Source organism: Cheilinus undulatus, linkage group 11 (assembly GCF_018320785.1).
Source record: "Cheilinus undulatus linkage group 11, ASM1832078v1, whole genome shotgun sequence".
In the NCBI taxonomy this organism is placed as follows: Eukaryota; Metazoa; Chordata; class Actinopteri; order Labriformes; family Labridae; genus Cheilinus; species Cheilinus undulatus.
Genome location: NC_054875.1, coordinates 47,177,182 through 47,201,268, shown reverse-complemented (window position 1 = coordinate 47,201,268; position 24,087 = coordinate 47,177,182). Strand labels below are relative to the sequence as shown.

Below are 24,087 nucleotides of genomic sequence, written 5' to 3'. Positions count from 1 at the left end.
TGGTGGCTATAGAGTTTCACTTAACAACAATCAACAATTGTTCAGAATTAAGAAACTGTACATAAAACATGTGCATGCACAGCTTAAATGAATGCACTGGAATTGTGCAAATACAGACCAGCCTCATATGACACCCTCTACAGACCCTCATACAGCCTTTAACAGTCATTCAGATACCGCAGTTGACATCTCTTTAGTCCATGCGTTCGTACTCTGCATTAACAGTCTTCAGTGACCTGATATCAGAAATCCCTGGTCCCTTTTCCTATTTTTAACCTCATCAAAGGAAGAGGACAGAATGTAGATGAAGCTGGGGATGTGGACACTTTTTCTCTCTATTTTCGCCAAATTGTAGACCATAGTTGGAAACTTTTGTCCGGACAGTCAACATAAGGGAAAGAGTGTTGGTATAAATGTGTTGAAATAATGAAACTGAAATGACCACTCAGTGCAAGACAACAAGTTACCAACAAGTTCTGACGTGTCATTGACAGACGAACCGGTTCTACCACCTCAAATTCGAGAGATGTTTCCCTTTTTTACATTTTTGTTGTTTTAAAGACATAAAAAAAGACCAAATAAAGAGATGTTTGGGAGCAGAAAGAGTTGCTCTAATTTCTAAGATGAGACTAATAATCCAGATCTCTAGAAAGGGTCATGATCCCATCACTCTGATCGAGGCTAGACAGACATAAATAAAGCCATACTAACTGTTTACTGTCAAAATACAGCAGATTACATCAATTGACGTCTCGTATCAGGTGTCTTAGATATGTGACAGTACTTTCAGTATCCACAAAACCAAACCAGTCTAGATGAAGACATCCCAGACCACCTCTGTGTGCAGTCTGAGCTACCAGATATCACACTGTTTTTAGCTCACACTGAGGTGTGTCCACACAAAGTATTAAGGATTACCTCTTGGTATGTGAATGCCAAAAATGGATGTTAATCCCTGTTAATACGCTGTTGAAACAGGTTAAGTGGCATCAATTAACAGTCTTCTCTTCACTCACCGTGAGTGTATTTTAATGTACGTATGCAAAGGTCAGAGTTTACCGCCGCAAATGTTTCACCATCATGTGTGCCACTTTCACGCCCGTTTTAGAGTATGCACTGTTTTTAAATGAGACCTCCGGACATTTCCAGCCCACGTATGAAATCAAGTTGAAAGATTCACAGTATATAAGGCTGTAGTGCTGTAGCTATTTTAAGACCATGTGTATGTGTGTCTGCAGCTGGCCTCACTAAGTGTAAGTAGCAGTTTACAGCAGTGTGTGAAGGATGAGTTTGTCTTAAACTCTGCTGTCTGTGTGGTCTCTGATTAGATCTACGATTGTTTCTCAACATGTCTCCCTCCCTTCCTTCCTTCCTTTCTGCCCTTGTGCTTCTCTCTCTTTTTCTCTCTTTGTCTTCGTTTTCTAAAGTCCCTCATGTCGTATCAAACCGTCTGAGCAGCCAATCAGGTATCAGGATTCCAACCAGAATCTAAAACCACATCCTCCTCCACCACCCCCAGTGTCATCCTTCATCTTCATCTTCATGTCTTTGCATTCATTCTTGTTTCTCTGTCCCCACGTCTCTTCTGTGTGTGTTTTGTTTTTGTGTGTCTGCATGCTGTTGATCAGCTGATCACTCTTATTTTTCCTCTCTGCAGTGAAATTGACCAGCAGGCTTTGCTGCATGCCAACATTCAGCGCTCCGTTCACACTGCAGACACTCTGAAGGCTTGTAAGCTGCTGTGTAACGTGTCATTGAACCAGGTTCTATCAAACCTTATCCTATCATAAAGTACCAAACCGATTTACATTGTACCTTATCCTGTCGTATCCTATCATAAAGTTCTGTATCATACAAATGATGTTGTATAGAAATGCAGTGAACCATATTGTATCATACCTTGTCCCATCTTGTGTCTTAGTGTATTGTACTGTTTTTTTCCACGTTTTCTTTTGGACAGATGCTCTGTATCTTGTTTACTCTATCATGCTGTATCATATCAGATCATTTCGTATCAGACCATATTGTTTTATATCATAGTGTAGTATACGTATAGTACCTTACCGAACCGAATCGTGGTGTAGCGTTGTGTACAAATCATGTATTGTCGTACTGTATCGTAACATGTTGCGTTGTATCCTTTTGTGCCATATTTAGGGTTTAGAAGATTAATCGAGTTAATTGCAATTAAGGTCCACTATTAGTGCACTAATACATTTTTAATCGCGTTGCTTTATTGTCCCTTTCAGCTCAGCTTTGTTGAGCCATGTCAACATCTCCCTGCAGCCACAGTGATGTGAAATTCACCCACCACTGCGCCTTAATTTCTCATTTCACTTCAAAAACACAAAAACAGCTCAGTGGACGAGTCAGAGAGCATCTGGAGCTTTTTAATATTCTCTTATTTTATTTTCAATCCATAACAAGTTTGTTTTTCTGTGGTTAAGTTCATGATATAATTTTCAGTCTACCTCTAAAAACAGGTCTGGATTCAAACAGGTCAGGTACTCATAGTTAAAGACAGTAGAAAAATCCATAATGTCAAATTAGTTTAAAATGCAAACTAGGGGAATTTTAAAATGGGATTAAAACGGTGCGATTAATTGCAGTTAACAACAGAAATTTTGAGATTAATCGTGATTAAAGAATTTAATCTTTTGACTACAAAGCACTATACTGTAGCGTATCACTTCACATTGTATCTGTTGCAACTTATACCGTGTTATTTACAACTTTCCATTTTTGCAACCTGCTGTACCATATCACATCTAATCTCATCGATCAGACTGTATGGCATCGTATTGTACCTAGTGTATTGTATTGTTTCGTTACACACGCATCTTTATAACATCTTATCTCACTGCATTGTATCAGATCGTTTTGTACTGTAGTTTATTGTATTGTTTCGTATCGTATTGCTTTGTACCACATCGTACCATTCCTTACAGCATAGAATCACATCGTATCCGTTTCATCTTATCAAACCATACTGTATCTTATCGTATCCTGTTGTACTGAAGTGTATCCTAGTGTTGTGTATCGTATCGTATCGTACCATTTTGCATCACATTGTATCGTCACATCCTATTGTACCGTACTTAATCAATACATATTGTAGTTAATGTTTATTGAAGATGTTGGCGTGCGTTCGTCTTGTCACATTTGGATGTCCCTCAGCGTGCAAGAATTTACTTTAAATCAAGTACGAACACATGCAACAATAAACCCTGTTGTTAGGGGGTGCTGCCATACAGTGTGTCCAAACACTTCCTCTGTGTTAGCATAGAGTAGTAGCCATGGCCTTACTGAGGGAAAAGACACTTAAACATGGTGGTTAAAGGTAGGGATGTCCTTCGGCTGTCACTAGATCCTGAAATACAGATGAAATGAACTCAGAATACGGACACAAAGCTCCATCTGTACCTGCATCCATTCAAATACAGAGCAGAAATGAGCCTTAATGCCTCTGGTTTCACAAGAAATATAGAGAAAATCCCCACCTAGCATCTATCAGACAATAAAACATGGACCAAGGTGGAGCCTTTTGGCTATGGGCAGCTTTTGTCGAAATAGCGTCAGTCATAAAAAGTCTCCAGAAAGCAGGGGCAAAACTGTACAGATAAGTCTATACATCTTTGGTACTGCTTTAGTTTAAGTTATCGTCCTTCAACCCCCACAAATGAGACAAAAATAACAACCACTCTGCCACAGCTCATGAAAATTGATTGTTTTCAAGAACTTCACAGTTAGTATCACTTCTCATTGATGTTCATTTAACTATTTGAGCTTCAGTTTGATGTTGTAGTGACGAACATGACCGGTGAGGACTACAGCCAGAGAACAGATGAGATAAAAGGTAGTTTTTTTGTCTTCTGTTGGCTCAGCATTTGGGCTAATTGTAAGTCAGAGTGAATAAGGATAAATAGGAAAAAAACCCTTTCTTTGTGCTTTTCTCATAAACCAACACCGTGATCCAAACTGTTTCCGATCGGTGGTGAAATTTTCCTGGGTGGGAACTCTGTTTAATTCAGACTTGACACCTTCGTCTTCACATCTCGCTGCCGTCTGTTTGTGCAGTCTGTAAAACTTTAAAACCTTTGACTCTGAGCAGATTTTTGTTCCTCACAGAGATCAGAGGGGATGAAACATTCAGAGCTTCAGTGTGAACGGAGCATCAGACTCACTGCCATCAGATTTGAATCCAGCTGCTCGGTCGTGGCACCGATGATTCAAATCAGCACACACTGGTCAGACAGATCTGACTCCTCACTCTGGTTACTAACCTGTCCATGTCTCTGTCGCCCCCCAGTGCCCACAGCTGGAATGACCCGGCTGGTCCGCTCCAGGACTCACTCGGCCTCCAGCGTCGGCTCCACAGAGGGCATCCGGGGCCGCAACGCCAACAGTGTGCTGCCAGAGGCCGCCAACTCCAGCGGGCCTGAGCACACAGAATCTCTGACCATCCAGATGACTGCATAGGATGTTTCCTGCTCTCTCTTTCTCGCCTCTCCTCAGTTCTTCTCCTCTCCTCCTCCTCTGATGCCCGCTGCACTTGGAACTTGCCTCCGTCTCCAAACAGCAGCCGAGCGGTTCTGTTCTTGCCGTAAACTTTCCAAAGAGCTGAAAAAGCGTCCAAAAATTTCTTTACTGGCTCAGTGTCAGTGGCGGCCGTGTTCCTTCTCTTTTCCTGCGCTCTCTAGGAGACTGATGTCAGTTTATACTTCCTCCCCTCATTTCTGGAGGCAAGCGGCTGCGGTGGTGACACTGTAGATGTTACTGTACATGGTTCATATTTAAACATGGTTGTGTTGCTCTCCTTCAGTGCGCTGTTAAAGACCACATCTTCATTTCTCTTCCAGTCAGCTAGCTGCACGAGACGATTTTCAAACTTTCAAAACATGGGAGAACTCATGTGATCATGGGCCCAGTCTGCTCACTCCCATTGGCTATTATTGCATAGACATATGCATTCAGGAGCTGTAATATAATCAGATTAACTCTACACACTCTGTGTACGACCAGCCTTGAATTAGGGCCTAAAATCGTCTCGTGTAACCAGCCCTAGTATAGTTCACATCCCTTCTTTTATTCTTCTAATCATTACTATTATTTTGTTCTGACTGTTGATGGTGGTGTTAGATGTCATGATGTTTAAAGGTTCAAAAAAGGAAAAATCTCCAGACTTACTGTTACTTTAAAGACATATTCCACCATAAAAATAGCTGTATTTGGTTTAAAGTAGTTCTTATATGAGACAAAATCCTTCTACCCAGAAAAACAAATGAGTTACCTGGAGGCTTTGATGCTGATTTCAAGATTTTAAAAAAGCTTGGTATCAAACAATGAAGCATCGTGCAGCAGTTTGAATAATAAATGTCTTTTTCTCTGTCGGTCTTTAAAGCTGCGGTTTGTGCTGGGGTCAAAGTGACCCATTATCTTCACCACAGAGATCCAAATTTGATGGAAAGTTGTTTTTATTTAAATATTTGTTGTGACATAAGTCAGTGTGATGCGGTGGCCCTGAAGGTCAACAGCTTAAAAGTTTCACCAAACACAAAATATTCAATTAAACATGAGAAACATGTCATAAAATGCTAAAATACATCATTGAATGTAATGACACTTCCTGTTATGATAAAAAAAAATCATAAAAATGCCATTTTATTTTAAAAAATCCAAAAATATCTTGCAGTGTTGGGCCGTACACCGGTATTAATACCATCACAGGTAAAATGCCTGGCACTGAATGGATTTTTGCAACTGGTTTAAATGCATGTGTGGAGTTGTAGTGCACACAGGAGGAATAACTAACGCCGTATTAGCATAGCAGAGTGATCTGTGACCGTCAACAGTTCAGTCTGAGTCAGTTATCAGCATGATTTACACTAGCATTCAGCCACATTTTGTTCTGACTCCATCGTTGCAGCTCATCATCAAACGTCCGCCTCAATTATGAGTCTACACTCTTGTAGTCTGACATATTAAACGGCGACCATGACCACACTCTGACAGAATATCTAGTTTAACACCCTGACCTGACGTCAACGTTGTGCATTATGACGCTAACCAATAGGAGAATATTTGCTCCTAATCTTTGTATCAGCATTTACCAGAGTGAGTCCTTTCTTTTTCTGCCTCCATACAGTAAAACTGTATTGGCTAGATTATTTAGGCTTATTTTCTTTCTATTCCTTTCCTCTTGATACAGTGGGACAAGGCCATAATTGTTATCCATAATTCATCATTGTTTATTGTTTGTTGTTTTCTTCTTTTTGAAATACCGCTACCATCACATAGAGTGCTTCTGTTGTAGCAATGGTTAAAACTCTTTGACCCACCTTCCCGACAGTTGTGACATCAGCATACAACGGATGCTCAGGTTCACCAGGCCAGTCCATCGGCTTAGACAGGACATGGTTTTTGTACAGTCTGACATGGTGTTGTCATGAAAGACCAAAAAATCTTTTTAGTCTGAGCCGGCCTGAACAGAGTGTGACCCATGTGTACCGTTGTATTTAACCACAGTAACCAGGAGAAACGTGTGTTTTCCTCTCTAAGTTTGATGGCTGTAATAACAGCAAGCAACATACAGCGAGTGTGCTCCCTCTGCACAGCGTCTCTGATGGTCTATCTGGGGCCTAAACACAAGCTGTGAGCTACAACGGATCAACTCTGTTTGACTTGAGCCTAGCGCTGCAGAGATTTGTCTTCTAATAGCTTAAACGGCTGTTTAAAGCTGTTTAAACTCGCTTGTGAGCTGTGGTGTGAAACCAGGTCAGAGTAGGAGCTGTAAGCATCGTAGCTGTGTAAATTTACCTGTTCCTATGCTGAAGTGAAGTTAAATTAATGATAAACACATTATTTCTTTCAGTTCCTTCAAAATTAAATTCCTTAGTCATTAATTTCCTCTAACGCAAAAAAACATTTGATATTTAATGTATCGCCCAGGGCTAACATCTTTTATGATGCAAAAACTTTTTTGTCAACCACAAAAACATTTTGTAGACATGAATTTCATAAACACAAAACATGAAGGTTCTTGTATTTTTTTTAATATTTTGATGGTTTTTGAGTTGAATATTTTTGCATTTAGTAAAATGTTATTTTGCTCCTGACCTCCAGAGCCACCGTAGTGTGAAGACTTCTTACTTATCTAAACATTTCTACTTGTTTTTGTTGCTGTGCATTGACAGAATATTTAAGAATGTTTTTTATTAAAAAAAAAATATTTAATTTAAAACCTAAAATTAACTTTATTTTCCTCGAACCTCCGTCTGTGATGGTACAGCAGCCTGTCTCCTCTCTGGTTCCCCTTTTCTTACTGTCGCTTTTCTTCAGTCGAGGTGTGGCAGATGCCACGGCCTTCTACGTTAACAGCACGCTCGATGCTTGTCGTGGGGTTTTTGGCATGCAAACCGTACAGTGGTATCTTCTCGTGAGTAACTGAGTTGTTGTTCAGCTGTAAAACTGTCGTCTCTTCAGCTCAAAGACAATTAAAAACTCCACATGGAAATGTTATATAAAACAAATGAAACGGTTCATTTCTTCCTCAAGGTGTCAATGGAGGTGTGGACGTTTGTTAACTTTGAGGTGGAACTGTCAGCAGGGATCTTTGCTCTGGATCTAAAATATTCTGCTTTCAGTGTATAGAGTGTGCCCGTATTGATGGTTTGGTTTAGTCTAGGCTGATGTGTTTCTATCTCACACTCTGACAGGAAGCGCTTGATCCAATAAATTGCACTTTAAATGTTTCTGTCAGAGTTTTGAACCCAGCGGCGTCACTCATGATCTTTCATTTCAAACACCAACAGTGTATGAGAACTGAACAGAGTCTTCTGGATGTCATTGGTTGTTAGAGAACTTCTCTTTTGAAGCCTTGTGTTTGCAGCTTTTTAGAAGCACAAGAGATCTGTCGTATTTGGACATGAGTGTGGAGCTAAAGAGCAGCAGGCTAAACCTTGGATGCTGTTTAAATCTTAAATCTAATTTAAAAAGCATTGCAGGGCCACAGAATTTACCATAGCTGATCAGAAGAAAATTGAAAAAATCTGTGGGCCACATTTGGCCCCCGGGCCATAGTTTGGATGCTGTAGCTGCATCCACGCCAATCTCTTTAATGGCCACCATTGTTTACAAAATTTGGAGGTGCTTTAACCAAACCACGCCCACCTCCTCCTTCTCAAATGAAGGTGATTGGTCCAGTCATTCTCTGACCAGGAACAAGCGAATCAGTTTGACTCTTTGAGAGATGGAGCTGCCTGGTGACAGACGTGAATCTGAACATCCACTGACGTTGTGAGGTTAAAGTTTGTTAGCTGTAAAATTAAACCACTGCTGCTCTTCAGCTCCGCCTTTTTTTTTATACAGCTATTGCAAATATTTCTTCAGAGACAGTCTGATCTGTAATTAAAATACCAAACATGTTTGATATTTATGATTCCAGATCAGGGAGGCTCTGACGGTGTCAGGTTCAAGCTCGGGTTCTTGTTTTGCAGCCATTGAGACAGAGCGTCCATTTATGACACGCAAATTATAAAACGAAAACTAACATGTAGGGAAATTCGATATTTGCTGAGCATTAGCTTCACATTAAGACCAGCAGACTTCCACTTCTCATACACCGTTTAGGAGTTTGAGACAGCAATGATGAACCTTTTATGATGTGACAGTTCCCCTCCATCTGCACCAAAGGACTGGGTACAAATACCAGCGTTGTTAAAAGCCCATATGTAGTTTTGTTCAAGTTTCAGAAGCATTAAATGTTTCCTGGGAGCCTCTCTGTACCCCAAAAAGTGAAAATATTAACGTCTTCTAAATTTTCTCCAGTTGATCCTGCTGTCTTTTCTTGTTCTTAGTATTTATTAAAATATTACTTTAACGTTTGTACTGAAGCATTGGTAGCTGTTCTGTTAACGATGAGATTTGTTGTTTCATGAATTCTTCTGTAAACAAGTTTGTAATTTAATAAAGCTTGTTAAATATTAACACAGCTTTGCGTGGATATTTTGCCGTTTTGCAGGAACGTCTGATGTCTCAGGGATGGGCGGCTTTGGTTCTTAAAGGGGACACGTTCATTTTACTCTCACTGCTGAAGTGTTAAAAACTATAGGACATACTTAATAAGACAACTATCATTACTGATATTTAACTAAATCAAAAAATATATACAGCTTTCAGTCTCATTTGTACCAATATTTACTCCAAAGAATTGAATTCTTTATTTAACCAGTTAAAAAGCAGATTAAACATGTTATTTTTCTAATGTATAGAGTCATTATTGTTGCTAAACTTTTGAGCACATTTTCAGAGCATGACTTATTGATTTTGGGCTCAGATTCTCTTCAAACCTTCCATTCAAACCTGCTGTTGTGTTCTAAACTGTCTCCTTGTGCTTAGATTTTCTCCTTGCTCTAATCGCTGTGTTCTTAAACCTTAAGTCGCTCAAACCATCCTCCTCTCATTCATGTTGATTCTGCTTGTTGTGAAATTGACACTATGATTTTTCTCTGCCCGTACAAAACTTTCTCAAACGTAGTTCTGCTTTTTTTCTCTCTTTTCTTTTTAAATAAACCAACCAAAAGGAAACTGGTCCAGGATGGACCAATCATGTTTGCTCTGCCCGTTGTTGCCGTGCTGTTCTCCAGGAGTCATTCGCTTTGATCTCACTAAGACAGTCCCAACATTCTTTCACACACACATACACTGTAGAAGTTTGAGTCAAATCTCCTGATAAAACTTAGACGGTAATTAGATGGTAATTATTAAAAATCTTTACAAGACATCAAAAAAGTGAATCCAGCATAAACTGCTGAATTATTTGTCTACTTTTTATAATAAAAATGAGTCTGTCAGAGGATCAGGGTTTGAGTTACAGGGCTTGAAAGTCAACTGAGATGATGTGTTTGTGACAGAATGTTGGGACTCTTAGTGAGATCAGAGCAAATGTCTCCTGGAGAACAGCACGGCAACAGCAGGTAGAGCTAACATGACTGGTCAATTTTCTACCTGTTTCCTATTGGTTGGACCATGAAAAAAATCCAAGAGAAATACATAATGAGCACAGAGAAAGATCAGAGAGTCAGTTTTACAAATAAGCAAGGTTTGAGCATGAGCAAAGAAAATTAGAGCTGGAACCTAAAGATCTGAGTGCAAGCAAACATTCAGAGCAGAGAAAATCTAAGCACAAGAAGGCAGCTTAGAGGATAAAGGAAAGTTTGACAAATGATCTGAGCCCAAAATCAGAAAGTCAAAATCTTTAAATTTTAAGACATGCTTAATTATTGCAGCAATAATGACTCCATACTAACGCATAGAGTGATAATATTTCTGAACTCTTGCAAAGGGGGGGGGGGGGGGGGGTAAATGGAAGAGCTTTCTGGTGCCCAGCCAAATTAGGGGACCATGAAGGTCAGCAAAATCATGGCCCATTGTAAAGTTAAGCTGCGGTATCCATATTTTATAATTAACCTGAAAAATACCCACTCTTATCACGTGTGTAGTAAATAGCCCTCTTAAAAGTGTAAATCCCTTTTGTTTAAAAAAGAATTAAAATGGATTAAAAATTGGTAAATAATGTCAAAAATTGTGGTGAAATTTGATTTTAAAAGCAGCAGACATGAGTTAGAAGTGGCAAAAAATTGCAAAAAAAATGGTAATTGACAAAAATGGGAATAAATAGTGGTAAAAGGGAATTTAAAAAGTAGCTGAAATCACTTTAAATTGGCAAAAATGGGTAGAAATGAGATGAAATGGTAAGAAAAATTGATATAAACTAGCAAAAAAGGCTTAACTGAGAAGGAAAAAGGCAGATATTGATTGAAATTGGTTAAACTAGCAAAAATGGAAATATCAAGTAGTGAAATGTGGTTATATCGGAAAAAACTCAGCATCAAAAATGGTAACGAGGGGTTAATAGTGGCAATTATGGGTCAACAGAAGCAACATAAGGCTTAATTTGCACAATTTGGTTTAGAAGTGGCAAGAACAGGCAAAGAAGGTGGAAATTGTTTAAAAATTGACAAAGTAGGTGTTAAATGGCAAAAATATCTTAAAACTGGTAGGAAAAAAATAATGAAAAGGGGTTAAAATTTGGCAAAATTTCTGTAAAGTGGCAACAGTGTAATTTAAAAAATATTCTTAGTTTTTTTTAGAGCATCTGGAGACCTCCTCTCGGTGTCTCGCAACCCCCAAGGGGTTCCTGACCCCAAGGTTGAGAACCACGGCTTTAGTGGAAGACAGGATGGTGAAAGAAACAAAGGAAATAATCAATAAAACAATCAGCAAGAGAACAGCCACTTCGAGAAAATGTTTTTATTTAACTTTAATTTCCATCTTCTATACAAAACGTCTGCTGTGATCTCGTCAACAGTCTCAGGAGGCGGCGGATCATTTTCAGGTGGGCGGTCAAGGGAAGGGCAGTGTTGTTTGGTTCAGCTGGCAGCAGGGGGCGCTGTCTTGCTGCAGAGTCGACCCAACAGACCGGCCATCTGCAGCAGAGAGTTGACGCCTTCAGCCACCCTCATGTGAGTGTAACCGATCTCCTGGAGGAGAGAAACGACAGAGGTAAGAGACCAGCCAATCAGACCAATGACTGATTTAAAGGGGGCGGGGCCTTGTCTGACCTTGATGAACTCCAGTTTGAGGTACTCAGCCATCTGATAGGTCTTACAGACCCTGAAGATGTTCCCGATGATGTCCTCTGGGGAGTAGCCCAGCGCCCACAGCTGCTCTACCACCTTATAGGCCTTGTCAATGTCCCCGTCCACGCAGTGTCCCAGCATGCTTTTCACCAGCAGAGGGTGGGGCTCGTCACACACTTTGAACACGTTCTCGCTGTTGATGTAGCCGAAGCCGGAGTTTGTGGACTGAAGGTTGTTCAGCGCCTTTAAAACACAAAAAGGAAGTGAACACAACACCACCGATCATTTTTTAATGCTTCCTTTAAAACCCCGCCCCCTCCTCACCTGTCTCATGTCTCCCTGGGCAGTGAAGATGACGGCCTCCAGCCCGTCATCAGACACAGACAGACCCTCCTTCTCCACCACTTCCTGTAGACGGGCAAGGATCTGTCCGTCGGTCAGTTTGGAGTAACGCAGCACGGCGCAGCGAGACTGGATGGGCTCGATGATTTTATCCGAGGCGTTGCAGGCGAGAGCGAAGCGAGTCGTCTTTGAGTAGATCTCCATGATCCTCCTGAGCGCCTGCTGAGCGCCATCGGTCATACTGCAGGAGGACAGACAACAGACGTGATAACCAATCATACGGGGAGGAGTTAGTTAGACATTATGCTCCAAGTTTACAAGCATTTTTAACGATTTCAAGAGATGTATCCTGAAAGTGAGAGATCAGACACGCAGCAAAGGTGAGAGTGTGACTGACAGATTTAGTCCTGTTGTATTAACCGATACAGCTGTTATCATTCTGTTGCTCTCTGTGTTTTACTAAGTTACCAACAGACATCTCTGCCCCTCCACACGAGGCTGAATCTGTCAGATAACAGAACCACGAGTGACGCTTTATAACACCGGGGGCCGATGTTCTCACCTGTCGGCCTCGTCCAGGATGATGATCTTGTGTCGTCCTTTAGGTAGTGTGACTTTCTGCTGGGCAAACATCTTGATCTTATTTCTCACCACATCAATTCCCCTGCAGATAAACCACAGCCTGTGTTTACTCTCCAGCTCATGTAATACTAAACATCAGCACTAGGAGTTTGGGTGACTATTGACATATTTCCAGGTTTGATTTTCTGTCTGAGTCTCACCTGTCGTTTGAAGCGTTGAGCTCAAGCACGGCGTCCTTCATGGAGGCTCCCAGCAGCGCTCGAGCTAAACACAGGATGCTGGTGGTCTTTCCTGTTCCTGGTGGACCTGGATCACAAAATCCAGGTTAGTATCCTTTAAACTCTGTACACAGTAGAGCTATTACAGAGCTTCTTTTATTTATTTCTAACCAGCAGTAATCCTGAACTCAGTTAGACCACAACTAGGAGTACATTTGATATTCATAATAATGACATTACTATAAATCTACTGTGTACAAGGCTTAAAGAACACCAAAACCTAAGGATATGTGGATAGTGGTGCATTGACTCATTATTTTATCAACCTTGAAATTTCAGTTAAATGTTAAGAACTATTAACGACCTAAAAACTGGTGTGGAAAGTTTTTAAAACTTCTCTATAAGCTAATAAATAACGAAGGTTTTGATTGCAGCTTTAAAAGCCTTCTATAAAAATAATTGTAACTGTTTTTTCTCCATGTTTCTGAGTGTCCACACTGACCTGCGATGATGATATTCGGGACGTTTCCCTCCCTGGCGAACACCTCCAGCCGGCTCACCGTCTCCTCGTTCCCCACGATCTCGTTCAGCTTCAGCGGACGGTATTTCTCCACCCAGGGCAGCTCGTAGGAACCCCCGGAGCTTTTCGCCGAGCTCTCCGCGGCCTCTGTGTCCGCCTTCTGCCCGCTGTCCGCCGGCTTCTTCCCACTGTCTGTCTCCATCATCTCCACCTCCATGTTGGTTTCTTCCTGCTGCCTGTCAGCCCGCGAATTGCAGCGGAACGTTTCCCTCCCTAGCAACTACGCAACAGTAAACTGGCGGCTGATTGGTCAGAGCTGATGGTAGGAATATAGATGATTGGCTGATAACGCCATGATGAAATCTCGCGATATTTACCAAAGCAAGGGTGAATAATATATATTTTAAATGCAAGGTTTTCTAACATATTTACAGTATTATTATTTATATGTGTATCCTGAATAAGAATAATGTTTTGTTTCTAATTTATGACTTGTTGGTGATATATTTTATATTTTCAGTACAATGTATTGGAATCAGTTTTGAAAATAAAAATGTTGAACAACTGTTAATTTGAGGAGAAAGTGTGGGATTATAAAAATAATTATTCTCCCCGCTTCTTTTCAGCTATATATCTTATTTATTAGGTTTTCGTGTTTTTTTTTTTTTTTTTTGTTCATCATTTCATTGATTAATTATTTAATAAATATGTCATAATTAAAATAAAAATGAATTATTATATGATGCTATTATTAATACATTTTGTATGATAATAACCATTTGTTGAAATATTAATATTAAATTAAATGTATAATTATAATGTAAGCCATAGATACATAAGGTAAAATATGTCTCTGAAGTTCATACCTTCATATTGCATTTTTCTTTTTTTACATGTTAAAATAAATATTTTAATCAATCTATTTTTGTTGTTTTTGTTATTTTTATTACTAGCCTTTTTTGGGGGGTCAAGTTTGCATAGGCAACAAGGCTAGACTAACAAACTAACTCTGAGCTTTGAACCTATTAGCTTTGCTCTTAATGTACAGGAATGCAACATTCAATATAACATAAATAAAATCTGAAAAACGTATTTAATTGTAAACTTTTAACAGTAAATACAACTCAGTATGCATGCTATCTCGGATATAGATAAAGGTTGATTAATTGTATGGTTGTAAGGAATACAAGGATGCTAAATAGACACAATTAAAGGTTAAAATTTGCAATGATGTGGGCGGATATATTATTGTTGTGTTTTATTTATGTTACGAATTTGCAATATGAACTGCAGCATGCTGCCCTCTCGTGGACAGATTGATTAAAAAAAGGCGGTGTTATGCCGGAACTCGTCATCGTCCTAACCCGAAACACTTCCTACTTCCGCAAACACAGCTCTGTGCTGCTTCCCCGTTTGTGTTGATCAATGCGGCGGTTTACTCCAGCCCTACTTTCCCCTGCTCTGGTTAATATTTCCAACGTTTCGGACATTTATGAGTGATTGATCGGCATCATGACGGCCAACAGCCGCTGTTCCTCCGCGGAGCCTCCGGGCCTGGAGACCCAGCGACGGGAGATCGAGTCTCTGCTGCGGGAGTGTGAGCTCCGCGCTGGGGACAGTTGGTGAGAGTCCGCCCGCCTCAGACATTCACGGTGATAGGAGCTTATCGTTAACATAACCTGGTTACCGTTACCTAACGGTTATTAGCGAGGTTAACGGCGGAGTCACGTCGTTTTAGTGCCCGTTTCTACACCAACGGCTCCGTGTTAGCTCATTTTAGCTCCATGCTAATGAAGGCAGACGGACTGACCGTTAGCCGCTACTGCTAACGTTATCGGTAACCTGTCAACTGTAGCTGTTGGAGGCGATTTTAGTTTCAATTTTATTTAGAAAAACGCAGATAACAAAGGCAGATACTACTCAGAGTAAGGAGACTTCAGAACACAAACATCTTCCTTCAGTCCTCCCTCCAGATGGTGTTTAATGTAGGGTTGTCACGATACCAGAATTTTAAACGTCTGTATTCTTAACAAACGGAGCATCGATAGGCTAGTTTGGAGAAACAGCAGCAATGGCTATTGAAATCGAAAGCACCAAAACCTGATTCTTTTTTCTTGTTTCCACTGATCACAAATTACAATAAACTCGTGCACATTGACCAGCTACATTAATGTATATTTTACTTTCATTTTTACTTTTAACACCGACTTACTGTAACGTTCAACAGACCAGTTTTAAGGGAGGGGCGAAATGTTATCTATTTATTTCTTGCAATCCCAAAAATCAAAGATTTTTCTAGTAATATTTTTTTTTCCTTATGCATTCAGTCTTTTTGCATGATTTCTGTTCAAACTAGACTAAAGCCCTGATGCTCACAGGTCATAATCACTTGTAATTTTGCTCCTGTGGTATTCAAAGGTATTGATTGATTTTATTACATCTAAACAACTAATGGTGGCTGGTACATTTTTCTCCAGGGGCTACAGTGCTGTGAAGAAGTGTTTGCCCCCTTTCTGAATTCTTATTTTTTGCCTATATGTCACACTTAAATGTTTCAGATCATCAAACGAATTCAAATGTTAAATTAAGATAAATGGACAAAATACAAAATGCAGTTTGAACAGATGTGAAACAAAGTCATTGACATCTATCAGTCTGGAAAGGGTTACAAAGGCATTTCTAAAACTTTGGGACTCCAGCCTACCAGGCTGAGAGCCATTAGACATCAATGGAGAAAACTTGGGCTGAACCTTCCCAGGAGTGGCTGGCCAACTTGAATGACTCCAAGAGTGCATTGATGACTTATCCAGAAGGTCACATAAGAAACCAGAACAACATCTAAGGACATACACGTCTCAGATCAGAGTACATGATTCAACAATTAGATAGAGACTGGGTAACAGTGGCATCATGGGAGAGTTCCATGGCCAAAACCACTGCTGACCAAAAAGAACACAAAGGCTCGTGTCACATTTGACTAAAAAACATCCTGATGATCCCAAAGACTGGGAAAATATTCTGTAGACTGACAAGACAAAAGTTGAACTTTCTGGAAGGTGTGTATCCTGTTACATCTGGAGTAAAACTAACACAGCGTTTCATTAAAAGAACATCAGACCAACAGTCAAACATGGTAGTGGCAGTGTGAAGGTCTGGACCAGGACCTGGACCACTTGCCTTAATTGATGGAACCATGAATTCTGCTCTCCAGCAGAAAATCCTGAAAGAGAATGCCCTGCCATCAGTTCATGACCTTAAACTTAAGAACACTTAGGTTATGGGGCAGGATAATGATCCCAAACACACCAGCAAGTCCACCTCTGAATGGACAAAAAAAACTAAATGAAGGTTCTGGAGTGGTCTAGTCAAAGTCTGGACTTAGGTCTGATTGAGATGCTGTGGCATGACCTTAAACATCCATGCTGGAAATCCCGCCAGTGTGGCTGAATTGAAACAATTCTGCAAAGGAGAGTGGGCCGACATTCCTCCACAGTGATGTGAAAGACTCATGACAGTTATCACAAATGCTTTCCTGCAGTTGTTGCTGCCAAGGATGGAACAAGCAGATATTAGGCTTAGGGGGAATTAGTTTTTCATGTAGGACCAGATAGGTTTGGATGGCCGTTAATAACTGAAATAAGCATTTACATCTGACTTTTGTATTAACTCAGTTTATCTTTGTCTAATATTAAAATTACATTGATGATCTGAAACATGTAAGTGTGACAAAAGTGCAAAAGGGAGTGGGGCAAACAAGAGTGAATGATACAAAAAAGTCCTGAAAGTGGATCAATGTTGTGATTGGTACGTGCAATCTCAGTGTTGATCAGAATAATAGGGATCATCATTTTGGCCAAAATCATACAGCTCTACTTCTAATCCTGACTGAAATATGGTGAAATAAAACATCCATGATAACAAATATATTGTTAACAGTCACATGTTAATTTTCCTTTTTTAGTCCTTTAAAAATCCACTGCATTTATGTAAAGTTACTTCTCTTCAATTTTTTTTACATCTCTTAAAGAAAATATATCATAGCATAATTTTAAGCCCTAAAAACAGACCGTCATAAAATAACACTGCAGAGAAGAGTATAGAGGATGCTGAAGTAAAGATAATAAATGTCATTATGTAACAGATGGGTTTATTAGCAAGAAGGAGATCTATTTTATGATTTATTAACATTAAAAACATGTTTGTGGATTCATGTGAAAGGATATTAATGTTTACATCAGACAGTCTGTGACCATTATATGAAGATAAATAGTCCTATTCATACTCACATTGGGTGTTTTGTCCCAGGCCGGGGTTATACATTTATTAGTTATTGATCGTGCCTTTATTAATTTACTCACTGCTGATTGAGGTTTTACAAATGTTCGATCAAATGAGAGCGAGTGGTTATGTCCTGTTGCTAAAACAGCAGTGATTTAGTCTGACTGATGATGAAGACCTGCCTCTGCTCTGTGCTCGCTCACAGCCTCTATCCTCTCTGTTTAATTCACCAATCAGCAAAAAAATTTTTTTTAAAAGTCATTTTAGTGTCTCACAAAGATGCAGGTGTTAATGTTAAGTGCCTGTTACAGATAGAGAGCAGAGGAGAGAGACAGCTGTGTCTCCTGGTCCTTAAAAGTTTTCCTTTACATCCTGACCTGCAGACTGACAACAGCCTCACAGCCCTGCAAAAACACAGACTCCCATAAAAGGACTTAAAAATGGGAAATAACTTACTGAGCAGAATCATCGCAGACACTCCTCTGGTTAATCAATAAACATTTGTATTTAAGGTAGTACAGATTAAATATTGTTGAAAATCTGAGTTATTTGTCTTTTATTCTGTAAACCCTATGTCAGCATTTAAGTACATTCTCACTGTTAACTTTTCTTACATGGAGATTGAAACTAAAAAGCAAGATGTACTAGTTTTGGTTCTAAATTCTACTATTATGACAATTCTACTGCTATTAGCCATCAAAGAAAGCTTAAAACAATGTTTTCCCACCATTTAGAGGAGATATTTACATGAAACTAATAATTTAACAACAGTGCCAAAGAAAGAAAAGCAGAAAGTTGTTAATTTTTGGATTAAAACCAGAACATGGATAACAGTTCTGGTGAAAACTGACAGTCCTGTTAACGGTTGTGTGAGCTCTGTGATAACATTTCATCTTAAAAGATAAAGGAGAATCTGCCATTCTGTTGCTGTATCTTAGTTGTGATGCAGTGTTAATTTTGCAGACTAAAACTATGACTAAAAATGTTCATCGACTGCCTTTTTTCCATGACAAAAACTAGACTAAAACTTACAAAAATAGATCTGTGATGACTAAAACTGACAAAACTAAGTTTAGCATTTATCAAGATGACTAAAAGTAGAATAAAATGTAATGTAGTTTTCATTGGACATTCAAAATCCATGATATTTCTCCTCTGTGGGTAAATCTGTCAAAAACAATGGAGCTGTAGCTATTCTGCCTCTCGGCTGTAGAAAGCAGGGACCCCAGGTTTGGCAGAGTGCAGAGAACACACTACCATGATTTTGGTACCAGATAAGACTAGACTAAAACAAAAAAGGATAGAACTGATGAAAATGTGACCAAAACTGAAATGCATTTAATTTAAAGACGAAACACTGTTGTGATGGACCACGATTATTCTCGGACATCAGCAGAGTGTTCTGTCCCCAAAGCTCTCCCTCTAACCCAGGACTCCATCTTCACACCTGGACCCCCATGACGGCATGACCCCTAATTTCCATTAGGTGTTTGTGTTTCTACTAAACAGTAAACAACTGTTTTGGTTTCATGAATGAATTTTACCTTATAAAAGTGGACTTCTTTCATGTTGCAAACAATCCCGGAAGGCTTTGCGTGTAGCTGACATGATTGACTACATTTTTAAAGGTAGATAAGTAAAACACTTTGATTAAACTGATGCTACAAGTCAAAGATCTAAAACGCTGGAAACTCTGACATTTTTGCTCTCTTTGACATTTTTGTTCTCTAAATTATTGGTCAGTAATTCCTGTGTTTGTGTGTGCAGGTACGTGGTGGAGCGTCGCTGGTATGAACAGTGGAAGGAGTTTGTGGAGACCGGGGACCAGAACTCTTCATCCTTCCCGGGTCAAATCGACAACACGGAGCTGTTTGAGGGTCAGTAAATGCCTCGCTGTCCCTCTCTAAAACCTGTGCCTCTTAAAATCTAAGACAATGATTTTTTAAACTGTTGAACAACGTCAGTGATTGATGGAGCCTTCTGTCCCGTTTCTTTCAGACCTGGACTCGTACCACCTGAAGGAGCGTCTGGTGGAGAATGAGGACTTCATGCTGGTCCCGGCTGAGGCCTGGCACAAGCTGCTGGCCTGGTACGGGATGGTGGATGCTCAGCCGCCACTCGAACGAAAGGTAACACCTCTAAGGACAAATAGCAGGAAAAAAGTTACATTGCTTATTTGTTATATTTTTACACTTGAACCGCCACAGAGTGAAAACAGGAGTAGAAACAAGAAGAAGGGGTGTCAGATCTTTAAAAAAAAGCACATTTAAGACTAGGGTGATTCACATCAGGGACTCAGGTCCTGATCCAAGTCCACTACAGCCCAACGTCTTGTTCATCTTCAGTGACAGCAGAAGCGTTCTATGCTCAGGCACTGTGTCCAAGTTCTCTTCAAGAGCTGATCTCGAGCAAGACTCGTTGACTTGGACCTGGTAGGCTGGACTTGTGAAGTTAGAAAGTCTCAAAGTAGATGAAGAGTTGTCACCATTTATTTCATTTTGATCAGGCTTCTGCAAAGTCACCTTTTTTCTAGTATTCATCTCTTCAACAATCTTTGTGGCTGTGCCATCTCTATCCTAGTGTTAATAAACACCTGTGCTGGAACACACTGATAAATTCTTATAATCAGGAAGGATTTCACTAAAATAAGTGAAGACTTCAGTGTTTCCCATGACTCATTTATTTTTATTGAACCTTTATTTAACCAGGAAAATTCTCATTGAGATACAAGAAACCTTTAGGAATTAGAATTGGCCAATGAAATGGAATCAGTGTGTCTCTGCTTTAGTTACTGCAAGAGCTCAAAATTGATTAAAGAAAAAAAAAAACATTTTCATAGATTGACCCCCCCCCCAGTCCTCTACAATCCTGTGGGAAACACTGTCCTAAAACACAGAATACATGGCTTGTACTATATGTTGATTTTAATGGCCTCTGATGGCCTACCTGCAGTACCTCCTGGGCCTTGTAGGGGGCAATGGCCCACACTTAGTGAATAGGGGTGTAAATCACCAGTTTCATCACGATATGATGCGATACGATATGGATTATCAGAACAACGATTCGATATTTGCCGATATCACAAAGCCTGCCACGATATGGTTTTGATTTGATTCGATTTCGAGGCCTGCGATTGATATCAGATGATATTGTGAACCCATTTACCACAATCTGTTACTTTTCACAAAAAGGAAATAAACACAGTATTGATCCGTTTTGAGAATTTTATTGCCAAATGTTGAAGGCATTTACATGAAAAAAATTCTTTAACAAAGTGAACAAATGCTTGTGTTTCACTTTAAAGAGCTGCAGTTTTCAGTTTTAAATGCACAGTATTTATTCATCAATTTGACTGAATCATTGCTCAAACAGTCGATATATCAATCCAGATGAATCGTTGAATCGTTACACCCGTATTAGTGAAGCAGTGAAGAAAAGCATGAACACTTCTGAAGCTCACATCCAGCAGATGGTGGGCTGTCTCCATCAGCTGCTGGTAAACAATGACAGGTCTTAACCGAGTGTCGGTGTGTTTCTAAGGTGGTGGACCTGCCCAGCACTCTGAAGGTGGAAGTGTACCCTGTTGAGATTTTCCTCTGCCTCCATAGCAACATGGAAAACGTCATCACTGCTCAGTTCAGCCGGGCCGACAACATCCGTGAGTCGTTCTGTTTCTCTGTTTGTAAAAGGTTTAGAGACTGCACAGTTCAACTCTGCTCTTTAATGTTAGCTCAGTTATTTAAGAAGAAATGCTTACTGCAGAGTTACATGACAACATTTCTGGTGACATTTAAACTAATCAGCTGTCAAGACTTTTTTTGTGTGGGATTAATATACAAATCTCTGGGCCAGGGTCTGGCCGGTCTTGAGCTCAGGCAGAAAATCTGACCTAAAAATTCAATGATGTAAACTAGTGCCTGGGGTTGTCCAGTGAAAGTCCCTTCACTGATGTTTCCTCTATTTCATAGCTCTGAGTCTCACGACCAGCATGGAGGCATGGAGGGCAAGAAGAGTTTAGAACAGCAGCAAGTGTTGAACACTTTGTGGGGCTGCAGCACAGAGAGGGATCTAGCTCAGTGTTTGTCAGACGGCACTGATGGGTCTTGAGACTAGTCTTGGTTGCTGAGGGAGTTTGAACAACCGTACACTATCTCTATAACTCTACAGCAAACTTAAGTTACTGTTAACGTTTTAAAGAGGCAATTTTATATGGACATACATTTAGTGTCCCTTTAGACTTTGGCTTGATCTCAGATGTGTCTTGAGCAAAAAAGGCTAAAAATCCAATGGTTAGCTCAGGACAAACACCCTAATACACACCACCACTGTGAGACGCACCACCAGCTTCAGAACGGAAGTGATGTCATTAACCCTTTTCAAAGTGTTTCCCGTTTCCCTGCTTTAGCTACATTAGCTTCAGCAACGTCACCTAAGCTAATGTTACTATGTTAACCAACGTAGCTACTGTATGTTAGCTTCCGAGATGACATAGCTACATTGACTTACATAGTTATGTTAACTATGTAGCTAATGTAGCTACATAAGCTAAAGTTAGCTTTAGCTGCATAAGCTAATGTAGTAACATTAGGTTCAACGTAACATAGCCACATTAGCATACATTGTAGCGCTCTTGTGACGTTAGCTTCCGAGATAACGTAGCTACATTAACTAACATAGTTATGTAAACTATGTAGCTAATGTAGCTAAATAAGCTAATGTTAGCTTAACATGAATAAATGAATGTAGTTGCATTAGGTTCATAGGTAACATAGCCACATTAGCTTACATTGTAACACTCTTGTTACATTAGTTTCCGAGATAACATAGCTACATTCACTTACTTAGTTATGTAAACTACGTAGCCAGTGTAGCTACATAAGCTAATGTTCGCTTTAGCTGAATAAGCTAATGTAGTTACATTAGGTTCATAGGTAACCTATCCACATTAGCTTACACTGTCATGCTAACTGCATATAAAAGATAGCTATGTTAGCTTAAACATTGTTAGTTTATGTTGCTGAAGCTAATGTAGCTACATTGTTAGCTTTAGCCTCAGCTGTGTAAGCTGTGTCAAGAGTGTTTTCATGGAGGATGAGCTTTTATTTCATTAAGCGGTCTGTTTATTTGGTTTTATTAAATGTTTTGTAATCAGGTTTGGTGTCCTAAACCTCACCTCAACCCTAACTTAGCCGGAAGTTTAATCCGGTGTCATTATTAAAGACCATGACAGACTTTGACTCTGTGATGCCACATGAAAGCTGTGAGTTAGTGTCATGACACCTCCAGAGCTCCATAGTCATTCTCACTGCACACTGTACCAATACACAGATAATCTTTATCTCACCAACATATCACAGTTATCACAGACAAAACACAAATATTCATTCTGCAAATAAGAGACAGAATGACAACAGAACACGTAGAGATAGAAGGATGGAGAAAGAGAGAGCTTAGAAAGAGGGTGAGGGATGTAGAGCCTTAATAAAGAGAATACAATACTCTACACAACTTGTGCAAAGCACCCTGGGACTTCTTGAAGGTTTTGCATCATTCATTGTGAATTTGCATCTTTGTATTTCTGTATTCCTTTTTTGTGCAAACCAGCAGTGGGAACTTTTTCTTCTCTTTCAGTTCAGACACACTTTAAATCTGATTTGGTTACTTTACTTTTTAAAAATGCAGACACTTTTAGGTTTCTTAACTCTATGCCTACAGACAATCCTGCAAAAGTTAGAAATTAACCCAAAATCTTCCACTCACCAGAGGAAGACTTTGGTTTTATGTGTCTTATTGGTGCTGTGTTTTTCCGTGTGTAGAGTCAATCCAGAGGGCCATGTGTGAGGCGTTCTCGGTTCCTTCGGGCTCCGAGTGTCGTCTGTGGATGAAGAGTTCAGACAGCAGCTGTGAGCGTCTCAGAAACATCCACATGAGCGTGCTGGACGCCTGTTTGAGCTCTGGGATGGTGAGAGACGAGCACAGACACGCTGCCCTATCCTCACTGATTCATATCTCTTCATTTAAAATAAAACAGTTGTTATGAACTTCCTGTAGCTCAGCTCACGCCATCTTTTACAACCTTTTACTTCCTTTAACAGTGGCAGTGCTCCTTTAAAATCACAAACTGTAGACCGCAGAGATAAGCTGGAACATGTCTGTCTCTGTGTCTCTCTTAGACGGTGATTATGGAGACGAGGAATGCTGACGGCACCTGGCCGAGCTCCAGACCTCAGATCATGTAAGAACACACCTCCGTCCATCTCTTTCTGATTGGTCTTTAAAGTCTCTACTTCCTGTCTATATTCCTCTGTCTTCTTGTTTCTTTTTGATTTGTTCCTTCCTCACTCTTTGGAATGTAATAAGACATTTTTGGGAATCTTCTATGATAATTTTCCCAGAAACTTTGGAGTATTTGTTTTGGTCTTTGTTTTTTCCAAACTCCACTGCCATTAAATAAATCTGACTGAACATAAAAACATAGGAAATTTCCGGCAACTTGAGGCAAGACCAG

The 24,087-nt window shown here is 39.9% G+C and overlaps 3 protein-coding genes across 7 annotated transcripts in view; 2 read left to right on the top strand and 1 right to left on the bottom strand.

Moving 5' to 3' along the window:
• LOC121517450 (protein NDRG3-like) overlaps positions 1-8,985 on the top strand; it is a 34,446-nt gene extending 25,461 nt beyond the window's left edge. For 2 of the 5 annotated variants that reach the window (XM_041799213.1, XM_041799212.1), the window contains exons 16-17: positions 1,428-1,466; positions 4,310-8,985. In XM_041799213.1, the coding sequence (XP_041655147.1) occupies positions 1,428-1,466; positions 4,310-4,479 (209 nt within the window). In that variant the 3' untranslated portion in view covers positions 4,480-8,985. Of the gene's footprint in view, positions 1-1,427; positions 1,467-1,657; positions 2,546-4,309 lie in introns of those variants that run through there. The other 3 variants (XM_041799215.1, XM_041799214.1, XM_041799216.1) reach the window with 2 other exon arrangements.
• A 2,310-nt stretch (positions 8,986-11,295) lies between these two features.
• On the bottom strand, positions 11,296-13,563 carry rfc2 (replication factor C (activator 1) 2). The gene is made up of 6 exons (XM_041799491.1): positions 13,284-13,563; positions 12,764-12,869; positions 12,544-12,645; positions 11,964-12,222; positions 11,622-11,882; positions 11,296-11,540 (listed from the first exon to the last, which is right to left on the bottom strand). Exons 1-6 carry the CDS (start codon positions 13,516-13,518, stop codon positions 11,430-11,432), a joined length of 1,074 nt encoding a protein of 357 aa, XP_041655425.1. The 5' UTR covers positions 13,519-13,563; the 3' UTR covers positions 11,296-11,429.
• Positions 13,564-14,692: 1,129 nt separating this feature from the next.
• Positions 14,693-24,087, top strand: part of usp11 (ubiquitin specific peptidase 11) — a 21,766-nt gene continuing 12,371 nt past the window's right edge. Inside the window, exons 1-6 of the mRNA XM_041800389.1 lie at positions 14,693-14,923; positions 19,347-19,456; positions 19,578-19,708; positions 21,120-21,237; positions 23,396-23,541; positions 23,753-23,814. Coding sequence (XP_041656323.1) covers positions 14,814-14,923; positions 19,347-19,456; positions 19,578-19,708; positions 21,120-21,237; positions 23,396-23,541; positions 23,753-23,814 — 677 coding nt within the window. The 5' untranslated portion in view covers positions 14,693-14,813. The remainder of the gene's footprint in view (positions 14,924-19,346; positions 19,457-19,577; positions 19,709-21,119; positions 21,238-23,395; positions 23,542-23,752; positions 23,815-24,087) is intronic.